This window comes from Schistocerca americana, chromosome 1 (assembly GCF_021461395.2).
Source record: "Schistocerca americana isolate TAMUIC-IGC-003095 chromosome 1, iqSchAmer2.1, whole genome shotgun sequence".
NCBI classification, from domain to species: Eukaryota; Metazoa; Arthropoda; class Insecta; order Orthoptera; family Acrididae; genus Schistocerca; species Schistocerca americana.
Window position 1 is genome coordinate 61,067,798 of NC_060119.1, and position 19,222 is coordinate 61,087,019.

General features: G+C 40.1%; 1 protein-coding gene across 3 annotated transcripts in view; it reads left to right on the forward strand.

The window, feature by feature from the left end:
• Positions 1 to 19,222, forward strand: part of LOC124547995 (anaphase-promoting complex subunit 1) — a 374,510-nt gene that overhangs the window by 125,223 nt on the left and 230,065 nt on the right. For all 3 annotated transcript variants that reach the window (XM_047125147.1, XM_047125148.1, XM_047125149.1), the window contains 2 exons: positions 3,117 to 3,339; positions 3,442 to 3,502. In XM_047125147.1, coding sequence (XP_046981103.1) covers positions 3,117 to 3,339; positions 3,442 to 3,502 — 284 coding nt within the window. The remainder of the gene's footprint in view (positions 1 to 3,116; positions 3,340 to 3,441; positions 3,503 to 19,222) is intronic.

Consider the following 19,222-nt stretch of genomic DNA (forward strand, 5'->3'; position numbering starts at 1 on the left):
GTCTCTATGCAAAAGCTGCTGTCATATTGGTGTAATGTTCTCCTCAGCTGGTATGCGGGCTGTTCATCTGCCATGCCTGGACACCCATCCTATGCCTCCTTCTTCAATGACTCCTTTGACTACCAGTATGGGGTATGTCCTCTTTCTCTTTTACCACCCGGAGTTTGCCTTTGGTTCACTGCTCCAGCAGCTTAACATCATGCTACCTGCCATGTTCCCGGTGGGCATCAACCCTTCACAACCTTGGCTTTGTGTGGTGACTCATGTTTATCTTAAACCTCATTTGCTTCATAAGAAAACTATTCTGGATTTGATCTATCACAGTAAGTTTCTTGACCTTCGCTTGCAACTTAACAACAGTACCTTCATGTACACCGATGGTTGTAAAACTGACCCTCGTGTTGGGTGTGTCTTCATCATTGACACTGACGATTTTTGGTATCAGCTTCCGGAATACTGATTAGTTCTAACCACAGAGCTCTTCACCCTCTATCAGGCCGCACAGTGCATCCAGCGACACGGGCTTTTTAAATGTGTCGTATGCTCCGATTCTCTTAGTGCCCTTCACAACCTCTTTGTGCTATACCCTGTTTGTCCCTTAGTGCAACGAGTCCAAGAAAGCTTCCACTTGCACGCTCTTGAGGGAGCTACTGTGATGTTTATGTGGGTTCCTGGTTACATTGATCTGATGGGCCATGAGGTTGTTGATGCTGTTGATGCTGATGACAAGGCTTCAGTCCTCCTACCTCGTTTCACTGACTCTTCCATTCCTTCTGATGATCTCCATGTTGCTGTCCGTTGGCAGGTGGTCTGTCTTTGGCATCACCACTGGTGTTCTCTTCATCTGAATTATTGGCCATTTTAGCAAACGATGTGCAGGTTGTTGACCGCTTTTTACTTTTTATCTGTCATAGCAATATGGTGAAGGACACTTAATCTTTAGGGACTTTTATTGTCTCTATGCCATATTTTGTGGACGTTTCTCTCAGAGGAATTCATTGTTATTAGTTCTCTTTCCTTCCTTTGATTGGGCAGAACATGTATTTGTTTTACCTTGTTTTTCATATTAGTGTTTTAAGGTAATGACATGCACGCATATGACCTCAGTTGTTTTTGCGCCCTAAAACAGAACAAAACAAAACCTATCCCAAAAATCAACAGGACCTATAGGGGCTCTTCAAAACATTAGGTCAGTCGTAAAATCTGTCACCTGAGTCCATATTCCTTCTCCCAATGACAACCTCTCATATACTCACCTCTTACCACCTTCTCCCCAAATACAACACAACGGACGGGAAAGCAACAAGTGAAGTAGTCAAGAGGGAATACACATATTTTAAAAAAATGTAATTGTTGCAATGTGCAAGCTGTCAAAGAATGAAAAACAAAGCAGCAGCAAGATGCATGATTACAGGAAAGGTAAGTGTCGTTCATAGGAAAATTAAAGAAACAATTGGAGAAAAGAGAAGCAGCTATTTGAACATCAGGAGCTCAGACGTCATGCAAGTGCTAAGCAGAAAAGTGAAGGCTGATAATTGGAAGGAATATAGAATGGCTGTGTAAAAGAAAGAAACTTGAAAGACAATATTATGGAAAGAGATGAAGAAGTTGTTGAAGGTGATACAGGTCATACAGTACTGCGCGAATTTGACAGAATAGTGAAAGACTTCAGCTGAAACAAGACACCTGCTGTAGAGGACATTTCTTCAGAATTTTGAAGTTATGTTTATTCTGGTTTTCAAGATATGTGAGACAGATGAAATTCTCTCATACTTAAAGAATGGTGTAACAATCTCAGTACCAGATAACGATCAGTAAACTCATGATTGTAAAAAACTAATACGAATTATCTACAGTAGACATAATGGCTTGTGGAAGCCCACTTAGGAACAGATCAGTTCAGGTTCTTGTGAAATGTAGGAATGAGCAATGCAGTACTGACCCTACAACTGATTTTGGAATATAGAATAAAAACAGTAAAATCCTCATTAATTGCATTTGTAAATTTAGAAAAAAAAAAAAAGATTTTTAGAGAGTGAGAAGGGGCTTTATCATTTCACAATTTCATTCAGCTTGCACATTGTGCAAACAGTAAGGGAAACTAAGAAGAGACCCAGAAAGGAAATTAGAGTATAGGGAGAAGAAATAAAAGCATTGATGTTCACCAGTTACTTTACTTGATTACTCTGCCAAAGAGAGGGCAAAGAACTTGGAAAAATCAATAGAACAGAATGGATAATGTCATGAACAGAGGTTTGAAGATCAACGTAAATAAACATAAAACAGCGTTAATCGAGTGTCGCTAGATTAAGTGAGATGGTGAATTAGATGTCACAAGAGATGCCAAAAGAAGCACATGAGTTTTGCTATTTGGGCATCAAAATAAATGATGATGGCAAAAATAAAGAAGATATAAAATTTAGACTAAAAAAAAAGCTGATGGGAGAAGTATATTACTATTGAATATACATTTAAATGTTAGGAAGGACTCTCTAAAAGTAAGTGTAACCTTATATGAAAATGAAACATGGACCAAAAGCAGTACAAACAAGAAGAAAACAGACAAACACTGAATGTGTGTAGATCAGGTAAGTGATAAAGTACTGAATGAAATTAGGAACAAAAGAGCTATATGACAAAACTTTTCTAAAAGAAGGTTTAGGCTGATAGGACCATCCTGAGGCACCAGAGAGTAATTAATTTTATATTTGAAGGAAGTGAGTGTGTGTGTGTGTGTGTGTGTGTGTGTGTGTGTGTGTGTGTTGGTGGTGGTGGTGGTGGTGGTGGGGGGGGGGGGGGGGGGGGTGTTAAACATTATAGAGGAAGGCCAAGCCAAGGCTTGAATACAGTAAGCAGGCAGGGTGCAGTTGTTATGCTGATATAAAAAGGCCTGCACAAGATAGACTAGCATGGAGAGCTACATCAAATCGATCTTCAGACTGACACCACCACCACCACCAGCACCAGCATTAACAACAGCAACAACAATGATAACAAGTGTCATTTAAGTTTTGTATTATTTGATGTAAGTGGCAGTTTTTGTATATAATACTGTAATTCAAAGCTTTCATTTTGTGGTTTGCATAACTAGCTTGTTAAACTGTCCTGTGCCTTAGGCGAAGCAGTGCCATTTGGTCACCTAGTGGATCTGACTCTCTTCTGGACACGCCAAAGTTTGAAGAAGCAGTGCGCCAGTTATCCCCCGTAGCACCACCACCAGCTCCGCCTGTTTCTCCAAATGAAAAAGTACCATTTAGTTCTTCATACTTGGAAGGAAGTCCACAGGCTGGTGGCCAGCTTGTGCATATCCGTGATCCAGTTGCTAACAGAATTACATTGGCAAGTTGTGGTTGCATTTTTGTCTCCTGTTTTTCAATTTGCTGTGAAACTGACAGCCTAGCTTTCTTAAAAAACATTAAAACATTGGTCTTTTTTTTACAGGAATATGCTGATGGGTCTCTGTTCCGTATGGCTCTCCCAGAACTTTGTACCTCACCATTAGGTATGTCAGATGCCATTTACTCCATTGTGACAAAGTGCTGATGTCTTCATAATCAATATGTTTCTCTTTTTATCAGTGTGAAAATGCTCTTTCTCTTATACGTAACTTGTACTATACCCCAAAATAATCCTCTGTTACAGTAATTGTGAACGGTAAACTAATAGAAGTGAAATATACAAGTCTGGAGATATTGGCACTTGTTTTATAACGTTGCTCCTAAGTGATAAACAGGTATATTTGTTAGTTCTGAAGTATGATATCTTGTGTCTGAAATTGCATTTCTTACCTATAGGAATTCCCATTATCATTGTAAGAATGAGAAATTAGAGATTGGTTGGTATCTCGTTGACTGCAGTATTTTGTTTGTGTACATCAAAACTTACTATATTGCTATTTCATATTTGGATGGTGTTTTTAAGTCCATGTGTTGACGTGTCTTCCTTCTAAAACATACTAAAACTTTGTATTTACCATTTGAGCTCCATTTCATTATGTCAAAGAAACAGTTATTGTATTTGTCTGTTTACCATCACACTAGTTTTTGAAACCAGAATCGGTGCCAAATGATGCACAGTTCATTCACATCTGTATAGTCCCTTTTCCAAAGAAAACTTAAATGGCTGTACTTGAGCTTGATGGAACAATATAAATATACTCTCTAATGTTCCAGTTCACTTTTGTACTTAGTTACTTCTTGTTAACCAAAGGAATTTTTTAAAATTGTGATTTTTGTTACATTATCTGTTCAGTTTATTGGACTGATAAAATTCCCTTCAGCACTCGGCAGCTGACCATTGACAATTGTTTTACATGTGGCATTAAAAGTGTGTTGCTTAGTGATGGTACCAGAAATGATTCGTATTTGTAGAACTGTATAGAACTTCAGTTCAAGTTATTTCAGATGATGTAAATTATTTATTTTATAAGAAAAATTGCGCAGATTCTCATATAAATTATTTATTATCACTACAGTTACAAATTCTAGTGATGAACGAAACAAAAGAACAGTATATGTGTATGGTGTCTGTTCTTTTGGACATGTACAGAAGAACAGACGCCGTACACATATAATTACGGTGATCACAAACCGAAGATCATTTCTGTGCGAATGCAGACATATGCTCGAACTCATGTGGGAATAGGCCTTGCCACGAGCATTGAGATTAATGGGCAGGGAGCACTACTTCCATAGTTTATGGAGTAAGTTGAGAAAGTGGGTCTGCTGGGGCTGTGCTTGGGATAAGTCCGCGCAACCGCACTAATTCCTGTGTTCTTGTTGGCTTAGGGGCTAGAATGCCTGCCTAGTAAGCAGAAGACCCGAGATCGAATCCCAATCGAGCACACATTTTCAACTTTTCCCCATTGATTTCTATCAACTTCCTGTACACAGCTGATATTTGTAATTCATTGAAATTTCAAAAGAACAGTACATTGCAACTGGCATCTTCTCCCTGAGCATAATTTCCTCCATGTACACACAAAAACTACTCCGTAGCATTTGCCTTGTCTGGTGCGTCACAGACAATCATTGGGCTTGGGTGATGAGCAATAATCACTTGACCAGGGTTGCACAAATTCACTGCTTGTGGTCATGGGACTCTCTTTCTTTCACCTGACCAGTAAAATCTTGTATATAATAATCTCGTTTTATTTACTCTTCAGTTTGCTTAACAGCATAATGTCCTTTCCCTTGCACAACCTTGATCATTTCATATTGCATAGTGCATGCAACCAGCTGCAAAATCAAACAGTACATTTGAATAGTAACTTGAAGCATCTACTTGCTTCATTGTAGAACCAGATTGGTGTTTGTTGGCATAGGAATACTCTTTTAATCCCAGCTTGCTGTTGCTGATGACAAGTCATTCTTATCCAGGGTCTTTTGGAATTCAGAACAGTCCATAACAGTTTAAAATGTGTTCTTAGTAAATATATTCACAAATTCTTTAAGCCATTCACAATTGCTAAGACTCCAAGCTCATAACTACTGTCTCTTTCCTCTTGAGTTTGTATTTTGTAGTCATATAGGAGGCTGGATGTTACTCGTCATCATCTGGAGAGAGATTTGTAAAAACACAGCTTTGGCCTCCTTTGCTTGCATTGGTGAGTAGTTCAATTCAGTAAATCAAAGTTTGGCAGTTGTAGAGTAATTTGAGAGAAAACTTCTTAAAGTATGCTGTTAGTCCTAGGAAACTTTGTATTGTTGGTATACATGTCGGTTCTGCAAAGTCTTGAACAGCATCTGTCTTCTCAGTAGGAGGTCACATTTGTCCACATGTTCAAGAAAATCAACAGTTCTGTTCAAGAGGTGACACTTTGCAAATTTAATTTCCAAGCCATATTTTGCTGTAGTTTTTAATGCTAAGCTAACCCACAGAAGTGCCTTATTCTCACTCTTTGCTAGTATTATAATATTGTCCATGTAAATAATATTGTATATATTTTATTTACTTGTTCCGTAGATCATGAATATGACATTTCGTCATGATGTGGAATGTGTCACTTTAACATAAGTTTTACTATTAATACTTCATATCTAAGAATTCATCTATTGAATAGAAGGAGTTGTCATTCAGAAATTCTTTTAATTTGCTTTTAAATGTTGGTTGGCTATCTGTCAGACTTTTAATACTATTTGCCAAATGACCAAAGATTTTTGTGGCAGCATAATTCACTCCTTCCTGTGCCAAAGTGAGATTTAATCCAGAATAGTGGATATTGTCCTTTCTTCTTGTGTTGTAGCTATGTACTTCGCTGTTATTTTTGAATTGGGATGGGTTATTAATGAAAAATTTCATAAGTGAATATATGTATTGCGAAGGTACTGTGAATATCCCAAGTTCCTTAAATAAATGTCTGCAAGGTGATCTTAGGTGGGCTCTGGCTATTATTCTGATTACACCCTTTTGTTCAATGAATACTTTCTCTCTTAATGACGAATTGCCCCAAAATATGATGCCATATGAAAACAGTGAATGAAAATAGGCATAATAGGCTAATTTACTAATATGTTTATCACCAAAATTTGCAGTAACCTTAATAGCATAAGTAGCTGAACCTATCTGTTTCAGCAGATCTTCGATGTGTTTCTTCCAATTCAATTTTTCATCAATGCACACACCCAGAAATTTTGAGTATTCTAACTTAGCAACAGACTTCCATTCATAGTCTATATTTATCAATGGTGTTATGCCATTTACTGTACAGAATTGTATAAACTGTGTTTTCACAAAATTTAGTGAGAGTCCATTTTCAGATCACCACTTAATAATTTTCTGAAAGACATTATTTACAATTTCCTCAGCTGATTCTTTCTTCTTGGGTGTGATTGCTATACTTGTATCATCAACTAAAAGAACTAACTTTGCATCTTCATGAATGTAGAGTGGCAAGTCGTTAACACATATTAAGAACAATAAGGGACCCACGACTGAACCCTGTGGGACACCATTCTTGATACCTCCCCAGTTAGAGAAATCTGCTGGTTTTTGTAGACTATCTGTACTGTTGTAAGCGTAGGCTTCCGCGGCCGTTGTCTTCTTCAATAAAATTCTTCAGGGTATCAGACCGCATCGTCATAATTTAAAATGCGCCAACGTTTCGGCCAGCGTTGCAGCTACCCTTCATCAGGGCCTTACGTTAACTGCTAAATGAACACACTTGGTTCCTTAAATAGCTGCACGAGAAAACCATGTCGTTACTTGATTGGCTGTAAAAGGAGGAGGAGGAGGGGTGAAAGGTATGCTTTATTGGTGTTTCCTTTATTATCTGTCATTGGCTGAAATAGGTGTTTTCTGTTGGTCTTTATATTAATCCACCCCATTGGAGGAGACGGACGAATAGCGAACAGGTGAATGCTGTAACGTCACACTGTTTCCATGCTGTCCAGAAGCCAGCTGCGGCGTGCCATTGCTTTGTGTGCTCGCGACCACTACTGCGGCTCTCCGCGTGTCTGCATGGGCCGCCACGGCTCTGCCGCCGCTCCGTAGCCCTGCTATTGCAGGCAGCCAAGACCTCGGAAGCTTGTACCCTTCCTCTCTATTCATGTTGGCGGGTCTTTTGGCTATTTCTATCGCCTCTCTAATCTTTCTTTTGAAAGTGAGAGGCTGTTTCGCCAGGACGCGGGCTTCTTGAAAAAATATTGGTTTCCCGCACTCGTCTCAGTGTTCCGCCACTGCTAACTTAGTGTGTTGTTTCAGGCGGATATATCTTTCATGTTCCGAGAGCCTTGTGCTAATCGGACGTCCCGTCTCACCTATATAGACTAATCCACACGCACAACTAATTTCATACATGCCAGCTGTGTGTAGTTTGTCAACTGCATCCTTGGTAGAACCGAGCATGTCTGATATTTTGTTTCTGCTTCGGAAAATTGGTTTGATGTCGGCTTTTCGTAGAATTTTGCCAATACGTTCGGTGACGCCTTGTACATATGGTAACACAGCAATGTTCTGTGCCTCCTTCTCCTCTTCCCTATTAGTCTTCTCCCTTGTCGACATGGTGCTGTCTATCATCTGCTTCCCATAGCCATTAGTTCCGAAGATGGACCTGAGGCGTTCAAGTTCTGTCTTCAGATGTTCTTCGCCGCTTATCCTGTACGCTCTCTTCGTTAGCGTGTGCAGGGCGGACTTCTTCTGCGTGGGGTGATGGTGGGAGGAGGCGTGAAGGTACCTGTCCGTATTGGTTGGTTTCCTGTACACTTTGTGGCCAAGTTTGCCATCAGGTTTTCGATAAACTTCCACATCGAGAAAAGGCAGCACCCCATTCTTCTCTGTTTCCATTGTAAACTGAATTTTCTTATGCTGTTGGTTAAGGTGCTTGTGGAAGTTCTGTAACTCCTCTTCTCCGTGGGGCCAGATGACGAAAGTATCATCAACATAGCGAAGCCAACAATTTGGACGTAATGGTGCGGACTGGAGGGCTGTTTCCTCAAATGCCTCCATGAAGATTTCTGCTGCGATAGGCGATAGGGGTGAGCCCATAGCTACACCGTCAGTTTGTTCATAAAACTGACCTCTCCACTTGAAATAGGTGGTCGTCAGACAGTGGCGCACAAGCTCACATATATCAGGTGCCACGCGTTCTTCTAGGATGTTCACAGTATCTGACACTGGGACATTCGTGAATAGGGATTTGACGTCGAAACTAACCATCAGATCTTGGTCTGTAACATGCATTTCCTTTAGGAGAGACACGAAGTGAGTGGAATCCTTAACATAGGACTCAGTTTGATGCACTAGGTGTCGGAGCCTAGGTGCCAGTTCTTTCGCTAGGTAGTAGGTCGGCGAATTTATACTGTTTACTATGGGCCTTAAGGGGAAGTCGGTTTTGTGTACCTTCGGTACACCATATATCCTTGGTGCCTGTGTCACTTGCGGGATGAATCTTCTGGCCTTGTCGAAGTTGATTCTAGAGTGCTTGAGCAGTGCCTGCGTCGTTTTGATTACCTTGGCCGTCGGATCTCCCTGAAGTTTCTTGTAGATAGGTTCTGCGAGAATATCTTCCATTCGTTTGTTGTAATCAGTTGTGTCCAAGCCTACAGTGGCATTGCCCTTATCTGCCTGTACCACTACTAAGTGGGGGTTGTCCCTGAGTTCCTCGATGGCATGGTATTCCTCAGCGTTGATGTTTTGCTTCGGTGGCTTTGCTTTGACGAAACATTGACGCTGGACAAGCGACGGACAGTGGTCAACCTCTCCAGCCACAACTTGAGCGAAGCAACAACAGCAATTCTGGCCAAGGGGATGAATTTCGCAGTCGCACATAAGCGAGTTCCAAAAGAAGATATCATAGAATCCGTAGAGGCTTCGGTACGTCATCTGCCACAGGCCGAGGCGGAGAAGATCTGGCAGGAAACGGTCAGAGTTCTGAATAAAGCAAAGCCACCGAAGCAAAACATCAACGCTGAGGAATACCATGCCATCAAGGAACTCAGGGACAACCCCCACTTAGTAGTGGTACAGGCAGATAAGAGCAACGCCACTGTAGTCTTGGACACAACTGATTACAACAAACGAATGGAAGATATTCTCGCAGAACCTATCTACAAGAAACTTCAGGGAGATCCGACGGCCAAGGTAATCAAAACGACGCAGGCACTGCTCAAGCACTCTAGAATCAACTTCGACAAGGCCAGAAGATTCATCCCGCAAGTGACACAGGCACCAAGGATATATGGTGTACCGAAGGTACACAAAACCGACTTCCCCTTAAGGCCCATAGTAAACAGTATAAATTCGCCGGCCTACTACCTAGCGAAAGAACTGGCACCTAGGCTCCGACACATAGTGCATCAAACCGAGTCCTATGTTAAGGATTCCACTCACTTCGTGTCTCTCCTAAAGGAAATGCGTGTTACAGACCAAGATCTGATGGTTAGTTTCGACGTCAAATCCCTATTCACGAATGTCCCAGTGTCAGATACTGTGAACATCCTAGAAGAATGCGTGGCACCTGATATATGTGAGCTTGTGCGCCACTGTCTGACGACCACCTATTTCAAGTGGAGAGGTCAGTTTTATGAACAAACTGACGGTGTAGCTATGGGCTCACCCCTATCGCCTATCGCAGCAGAAATCTTCATGGAGGCATTTGAGGAAACAGCCCTCCAGTCCGCACCATTACGTCCAAATTGTTGGCTTCGCTATGTTGATGATACTTTCGTCATCTGGCCCCACGGAGAAGAGGAGTTACAGAACTTCCACAAGCACCTTAACCAACAGCATAGGAAAATTCAGTTTACAATGGAAACAGAGAAGAATGGGGTGCTGCCTTTTCTCGACGTGGAAGTTTATCGAAAACCTGATGGTAAATTTGGCCACAAAGTGTACAGGAAACCAACCAATACGGACATGTACCTTCACGCCTCCTCCCACCATCACCCCACGCAGAAGAAGTCCGCCCTGCACACGCTAACGAAGAGAGCGTACAGGATAAGCGGCGAAGAACATCTGAAGACAGAACTTGAACGCCTCAGGTCCATCTTCGGAACTAATGGCTATGGGAAGCAGATGATAGACAGCACCATGTCGACAAGGGAGAAGACTAATAGGGAAGAGGAGAAGGAGGCACAGAACATTGCTGTGTTACCATATGTACAAGGGGTCACCGAACGTATTGGCAAAATTCTACGAAAAGCCGACATCAAACCAATTTTCCGAAGCAGAAACAAAATATCAGACATGCTCGGTTCTACCAAGGATGCAGTTGACAAACTACACACAGCTGGCATGTATGAAATTAGTTGTGCGTGTGGATTAGTCTATATAGGTGAGACGGGACGTCCGATTAGCACAAGGCTCTCGGAACATGAAAGATATATCCGCCTGAAACAACACACTAAGTCAGCAGTGGCGGAACACTGAGACGAGTGCGGGAAACCAATATTTTTTCAAGAAGCCCGCGTCCTGGCGAAACAGCCTCTCACTTTCAAAAGAAAGATTAGAGAGGCGATAGAAATAGCCAAAAGACCCGCCAACATGAATAGAGAGGAAGGGTACAAGCTTCCGAGGTCTTGGCTGCCTGCAATAGCAGGGCTACGGAGCGGCGGCAGAGCCGTGGCGGCCCATGCAGACACGCGGAGAGCCGCAGTAGTGGTCGCGAGCACACAAAGCAATGGCACGCCGCAGCTGGCTTCTGGACAGCATGGAAACAGTGTGACGTTACAGCATTCACCTGTTCGCTATTCGTCCGTCTCCTCCAATGGGGTGGATTAATATAAAGACCAACAGGAAACACCTATTTCAGCCAATGACAGATAATAAAGGAAACACCAATAAAGCATACCTTTCACCCCTCCTCCTCCTCCTTTTACAGCCAATCAAGTAACGACATGGTTTTCTCGTGCAGCTATTTAAGGAACCAAGTGTGTTCATTTAGCAGTTAACGTAAGGCCCTGATGAAGGGTAGCTGCAACGCTGGCCGAAACGTTGGCGCATTTTAAATTATGACGATGCGGTCTGATACCCTGAAGAATTTTATTGAAGTATCTGTACTGTTAATTTCAACCTTCTGCATTCTTCCAGTTAGGTATGAATTAAACCATTTGTGCACTGTCCCAGTCATACCACAATACTTAAAGCTTATCTAGAAGAATTTTATGATTTACACAATCAAAAGCCTTTGAGGGATCACAAAATATCCCAATGGGTGATGTTTGGTTATTCATTGCATTTAATATTTGATCAGTGAAAGCATATATAGCATTTTCTGTTGAAACGCTTTTCTGAAAACCAAATAAACATTTTGTTGGTACTTCATTTTTACAAATATGTGATGCTACTCTGGAATACATTACTTTTTCAAGAATTTTGAATAAATCTGTAAGAAGTGAGATTGGGCGGTAATTGTTAGCATCGGAACTATCCCCTTTTTTTATGCAGTGGTTTAACAATAGCATATTTCAGTCTATCTGGAAAAATTCCCTGTTTCAGTCAGCTACTACATATGTGGCTGAGAATCCAACTGATTTCTTGGGAAAAAGCTGTTAGTACTCTGTTGGAAATGCCATCAATTTATTATTTTCCTAATTTCAGTAGGAGAGATGGGTTGAATTTCTATTTTATCAAATTGCTTCTTCCATATACTACCTTGCTTTTTCTAATGAATAGCTGGAACCTATTTTCTCTACAACAGTTAAAAATGATTATTAAAAATGTTATCTACTTCTGACTTCTTGTTAACAAACTTTTCATTGTGTTTGATAGAAATACAGTCTTCCTGTGCTCTCGGTTGCCCTGTTTCCCTTTTCACAGTAGTCCAAATTTTTTAAATTTTATTATCAGATGTGCTAATCTCAGACATAATGCACATACTTCTTGACTTTTTAATAACTTTTCTTAATACAGTGCAGTAGTTTTTATAATGTTTCATTGTTTCGGGATCATTACTCCTCCTAGCTGTAAGATACATTTCCCTTTTCTGTTTACAAATTATTTTCATCCCTTTAGTAAGCCATGGCTTTTTACATGGTTTCTTACAACTATATTTCACTGTTTTCTTAGGGAAACTGTTTTCAAATATACTCACAAAGGTATCATGAGATAGGTTAAATTTTAAATTAGCATCATGTTCCCTGTACACCTCATCCCAGTCTAGCTGTTGCAAGCTTTCTCTAAGATTTTGAAGTGTTAAATTGTTAATGGAACACACTATTTTGGAGGACTGTTTTGCATTACTGTATGGATATATATCTCATACTGTAACTAGCTGTGCATCATGATCAGACAGACCATTCTTAACAGGTAAAGTTTTTATTTCATTAAATTTATCTTTGTCTATGAAAACATTATCTATCAGTGTGCTGCTTTTCCTGTACCACCCGAGTAGGAAAATCAATAACCGATGTCAAATTGAAAGAACCAAGTAATACTTCAAGCTCAAGCTTTCTATCCGACTTTCAGAAAATCTACGTTGAAATCCCCACAAACAATAATTTGCTTTCCTTTGTCTGACATGTAGCAAAACAAAGAATCCAAGTTCTTCAAAAAAATTGAAAATTTCCCAATTGGGACCTATACATGGCTACAATTATAAAAGTGTCTTTATTTAGTTTAAGCTCACATGCACATGCTTCTCTTTGTTGCTCTACGCAAAATTTTTTAGTTTCCAAATTTTTCACACTATGACTGATTTTTAACATATATGGCAACTCCTCTCTCCATAGTGTCTCTACTTACATGTGCTGAAAGCTTATATCCACCTATATTTACCATTTCCATACCTGTGACTGTACGATGTTCAGACAGGCATAGTACATCTAGTCCACCATCAGTTTTTAAATCTTCTATACAAACAAGAAGCTCATCTACTTTGTTATTTAATCCCCTGATATTCTGATGCAATATATTAACATTATTTTTTTCACTATACTGTTATGAGAATCTTGTGATATTTTCACATCTCTAGTACATGCCTGTCTGAACTTTTCATCAAGCTTAATTTCAATCAATGTAGGATGACTGGATACTGATCTTAGCCTAAAACAGTACTCCCATGAGTTTCAGAGGCCCCCCCCCCCCCTCCCCTTAAAGATTTTGCTATCATCCAAGCGAGTTTACCCTTCCCTTTCCTATTGAGAAGCAGGCAATGTCTTGTGAAGTCCACCTACCAATACCATCAACAGGAACCAAACCTATGCTTGACAAAGTAGCCGCCCGAAGCAGCTGATCTAGTTCCATATTGACCCTCCTGACAGAGCTGTTCAATTGGGACTGGTCATACCGCATGAAAGTAGGAACCAAGCCAACATTTGTATGGTTCATTGCAGATGCTATTTTTACCAGGTCACACTCAGAATTGTAGCCCTGATCCCTATCAATACTGTTTCCCACTCCACCCACTACCACAACGTGATCCTGCATTGTAAAACCTTTGCACAGTGATCCTACATCCTCTATCACTTGGCTAAGACATGCACTGGGCTTGAAAATACTTGTGACCTGGTACCTGTCACCTAATTTTTCCTGCAAAATCTGGCCCACAAACTACACTTAAATCTACTTGAGTCTCTTCCTTAGCTGACTGAGGTAGCAAGGCAAATCTAATATTTGTGCCAATGATGAAACTGTCTGAAACTGTTCTCTTTCTGTGGGCCCTGTTCCTTGCTACCACTTCCCACCTGTCTTTACCCTCTTCCCCTCTTAATATCATTCAGTTCCTCCCTAGCACTATCCAGTTCAGCCTGAAGGGCTCTAATCTTCCCTTCCTGTTCTGCTATTTTCCTATCCCTTGAATATAATCTGCAATACCATGAAAGAGACCCATTTACTTCCCAAAGCCACTAAAGTTATGTGGAACACTAATATACGTGTATACTATTAATATAGTAATGTAATGCAGTTAAACTAACGTTAAAAATCAAAACTTGTATACCCATAAAATTAGGCCTAAGATTGTGTATGCACGATACCTACTTTACGCGTTTTGAAAGGAAATAAAAGATAGAACTTAAAACCTTTAATTCCCTGAGTAGATACGGTACTACTAAATATATGTCTAATGAAAACAACCCAAATTCTTCACTTAATACTTAAAGAAATCTCTTAAATTTATATGTAAACCTACATCTAAAATATGCCAAAAACGGCCCTTATGTTTTTTTTTTTTTTTTTTTTTTTTTTTTAGAAATACTTATACTTTGAAACGAGTGAAACCTCCAATAGATAATATAAAACAGACTCTGATTAACTTTGTTACGCTGTAATATTAACTTAATTGACAGTTATTATAGAATTAATTATTTATCTTGATGAGCTTAATTTTCAAGCGTGTGCGATCTGCGCCAGTGCTCCCAACCCTGAATTTGATAATCCAAATAGAACTTTCGTGAACCTGAACTGCCCTGAGTGTGTCACAAACAAAGTACTCCTTTGACCCTCCTCAAGATCTGAATAAAACATCCATTCTATAGGTCTATACATAAAAGGAGGGAAAGGCAACCATTCGTCTACAGTGGATTGATGTGTAAAGCACATAACAGAAAACAGGATTGACATTAACTTTCAAACACTAGCTCTTTTTCCATAAGTGATACACACATTTTCTCACAGCCACACAGACATCCAAACACACTCTCTATGGCCATGAATGTGTGTACTGTTGCTGGAAAAAGAACTAGTGCTTGAACAGTAGTGTGAATGTCATTGTCTGCTATGATTAATGTGCTTCATTCATCGAAACCGCTATAGGTGAGTGGTTGCCTTTCTCTTATTTTACGTATTTCTCCATCCAGGAATTTCTGTTCTTTAGTGTAGCATGCAGGCATTACTGGCATCTTGTAGTTTATCTAAAAGATCTGCTATAAGGTTCAACAGGTAGTGATCTTTCACTGGAATGTTATTTGATTTTCCGTAGTCTATACAGATTTGATGCTACCCAGTTTTTTTACAGCTACAACCTGGCTAGCACATTTGGATGAACTTGGTTCTATTATTCCTTGATAAAGCCACACCTGGACTAAGTAATCAACAATTTCGCTCCCTTATAGTAACAATCTTCTCGATGTACTGTATGCTGGTTGCTCTTCCTCACAACAATCTTCATTCTGACATCAGTGGACTTTATGTTTATTGGAGTGTGATTAGTCACTAAATCTTGTTTCATCATTAACAGAGCTTCATATATCTTATTCTCGTTTGTATGCAATATGGATACACATGAGACGATTTTCACCTTCTGTGTTCCCAATAGTAAGTCCATCCTTGTTTATTAAAATTTTGTTTTGATGTAGAAGATCATTTACATTTATTATTTATAAATTCATAACATCTCTGTTGTTGTTGTTGTTGTAGGGGTGGTGGTGGTGGTTGTAGTTTTCACTCTAAAGATTTGTTTGATGCAAATCTCTGTACTAGTTTATCTTGCACAAGCCTCTTCATTTATGGATAACTACTGCAGCCGACTTCCTCCTGAATCTGTTTGCTGTTTTCGTCTATTGGTCTTCTTCTGTGATTTTTATCTGCTGCACTTCCCTCCAATTCAGTACTGACAATTACTTGATGCCTCAGAGTGTGTCCTATCAACCTACACCTTCTTTTAATCAAATTGCACCATAAATTTCTTTTCTCCCCAGTTCTGTCCAGTACCTCCTTATCTAATCTTTGGCATTCTTCTGTAGCACCACATTTCAAAAGCTTCTATTCGTTCTTGTCTGAACTGCATATTGCCCATGTTTCAGTTCGTACAATTGCATTCCAGACATAGACCTTCGGAAAATACTTCCTGACTCTTAAATTTATATTACCTATTAACAAATTGCTATTTTCTAGGAACACTCTCTTTGCTGTAGCTGGCCTGCATTTTATATCTTCTGTACTTTGGCCACCAACAGTTGTTTTGCTGTTCACATAGCAAAACTTGCCAACTACTTTTAGTCTCATTTCCTAATCTGATCTGTACAACGTTGCCTGATTTAATTTGAATGCATTCCATTACCCTTGTTTTACTTTGGTTGATGCTCAGCTTATAACCTATTTTCAAGACACTATCCACTGGAGTCAACTTCTCTTCAAAGTTTTTTGTCTGTCTCTGAAAGAATTACAAAGTAAAATCTCAAAGTTTTTATTTATTCTCCTTGAACCTTAATCTCTCTTTCAAATTTAGCTTTTGTTTCCTTTATTGCTTTCTCAATGTGCATATGAAATAATATCGGGGACAAGCTACAGTACTGTCTGTCTCCCCTCTCAACTGCTGCTTCCTTTTCAGGTACTGTATAACTGTAATCTGGCTTCTGTTCCTTTTGCTCCCTGTTGTTTGTATAACTGTTATCTGGTTTCTGTACATTTTGCTCCCTGTGTTTTACCTCTGCAGCCGTTAAAATTTTGAAGAGTATACTCCAGTCAAAATGTCAAAAACTGTCTTTAAGTCTACAAATGCTGTAAACATAGGTTTGCCTTCTTCAGTCTATTTTCTGACGTAAGTCTTTAGGTCAGTATTGCGTCCCGTGTCCCTACATCCTTCCAGCACCCTAGCTCATCTTCCTGAAAGGCGGCTTCTATCAGTTTTTCCATTCTTCTGTAAATAATCTATGTCAGTATTTTGCAGCCATGACTTTTTAAAGTGATGGTTCAGTAATATTCACACCTATCAGCATCTGCCTTCTTTGTAATTGAGATTATTTGCGTTCTATAAATCTGAGGACTTGCATATTAGGTGGTATAGTTTTGTTGTGACTGGTTCTCTCAAAGATCTCAATAATTCTGAAGGAATATCATCTACTCCGTGGTTCTTGTTTTGCCTTAGCTATTTTAGTGGTCTATCATATCACCCAACTCGTATTCATTTATTTCCTCTTCCTTTTCTGTGATATTGTCTTTAAGTTCATGTCCCGTGTACTGCTCTTCTTTATATTCTTTCCACCTCTCAGCTTTCCCTTCTTTGCTTAATACTGGCTTGCCACATGACCTCTTGATATTCATACAGTTGCTTTTCTTTTGTCCAAAGGTCTCTTTTAATCTTTTTACTGACACAATCCATCTTCCCTAGTTATACACAGTGTTTCCCAGTTCTGTTAGGACTGTGGCTATGAAAAATACAAGTAATGAATTATGTTCGTAAAATCACTGTCATAATCCAAAATAGTCTCCCCCTGAATCAGAACACAGCTGAAATTGTTTTGAAACAGTGACTGTAGTCCTTTTTTGAAGCTGTGTTTAGTAGTGCAGTAAAATTTTCTTGGATGTCCCTAATTGAACTGTAATGTTGTCCTTTCATTGCCAGCTTCAATTTGAGGAACAACCAAAGTTGACTGAGGCCAAATCTGACAAATAGAGTGGGTGATCCAGGACTTTGATCGATTTTCTGGCCAAAAAACTTGTGCAGAGTCCTCACTTTGTGGGCTTGGATGATGTCATTTAGGAGCACCTGGGAACCAGCGTTTTGATGTTCACGTCAAATTCAATTAATTCTTGGCCACAGATGCTGAAGGACTCAAAAAACTTGATGTTGCTTCACTTCTCCACAGCCATTTTCCGATGAATGTCAAGACGCATACTGTTGCATTCATGGCCAGGATGCCTGCTGCAGCTGTGCTAGCACTTTGATTTTCTACACAGCTGTTTTTGAAGCTTCAAGGATTGTAATGCCACAACTTGCTACGAGATAGCATTGCAGTTTGGAATTTCACACAAGAAGTCTTAACAGAACTTGTACATACTGTGTACCTGCTTCTACAGCCTTGCACTTGTCCTCTAGCTGTTCCTGCATGACCATTTTGCACTTTCTGCCATTCTCATTGTTTAGAAATCTGTTTTTCCTTTTGTCTATGTCATTTCCTTTTTTATTTTGCCCTTTCATCAGCTAAACGCAGTATCTCCTGTGTTATCTGACGATTTCTACTAGACCTTGTCATTTATATCTAAAAACAAAGATGATGTGACTTACCAAACGAAAGCACTGGCACATAGATAGACACACAAACAAACACAAACATACACACAAAATTCTAGCTTTCGCAACCAACGGTTGCTTCGTCAGGAAAGAGGGAAGGAGAGGAAAGATGAAAGGATGTGGGTTTTAAGGGAGAGGGTAAGGAGTCATTCCAATCCCGGGAGCGGAAAGACTTACCTTAGGGGGGAAAAAGGACGGGTATACACTCGCGCGCGCACACACACACACACACACACACATATCCATCCACACATATACAGACACAAGCAGACATATTCAAAGGCAAAGAATTTGGGCAGAGATGTCAGTTGAGGCGGAAGTGCAGGGGCAAAGATGTTGTTGAATGACAGGTGAGGTATGAGTGGCGGCAACTTGAAATTAGCATTCAAGTTGCCGCCACTCATACCTCACCTATCATTCAACAACACCTTTGCCCCTGTACTTCCGCCTCAACTGACATCTCTGCCCAAACTCTTTGCCTTTGAATATGTCTGCTTGTGTCTGTATATGTGTGGATGGATATGTGTGTGTGTGTGTGTGTGTGTGTGTGTGTGTGTGTGTGTGTGTGTGTGTGTGTGTGTGTGTGTGCGAGTGTATACCCGTCCTTTTTTCCCCCTAAGGTAAGTCGTTCCGCTCCCAGGATTGGAATGACTCCTTACCCTCTCCCTTAAAACCCACATCCTTTCGTCTTTCCCTCTCCTTCCCTCTTTCCTGACAAAGCAACCGTTGGTTGCAAAAGCTAGAATTTTGTGTGTATGTTTGTGTTTGTTTGTGTGTCTATCGGCGTGCCAGTGCTTTCGTTTGGTAAGTCACATCATCTTTGTTTTTAGATAT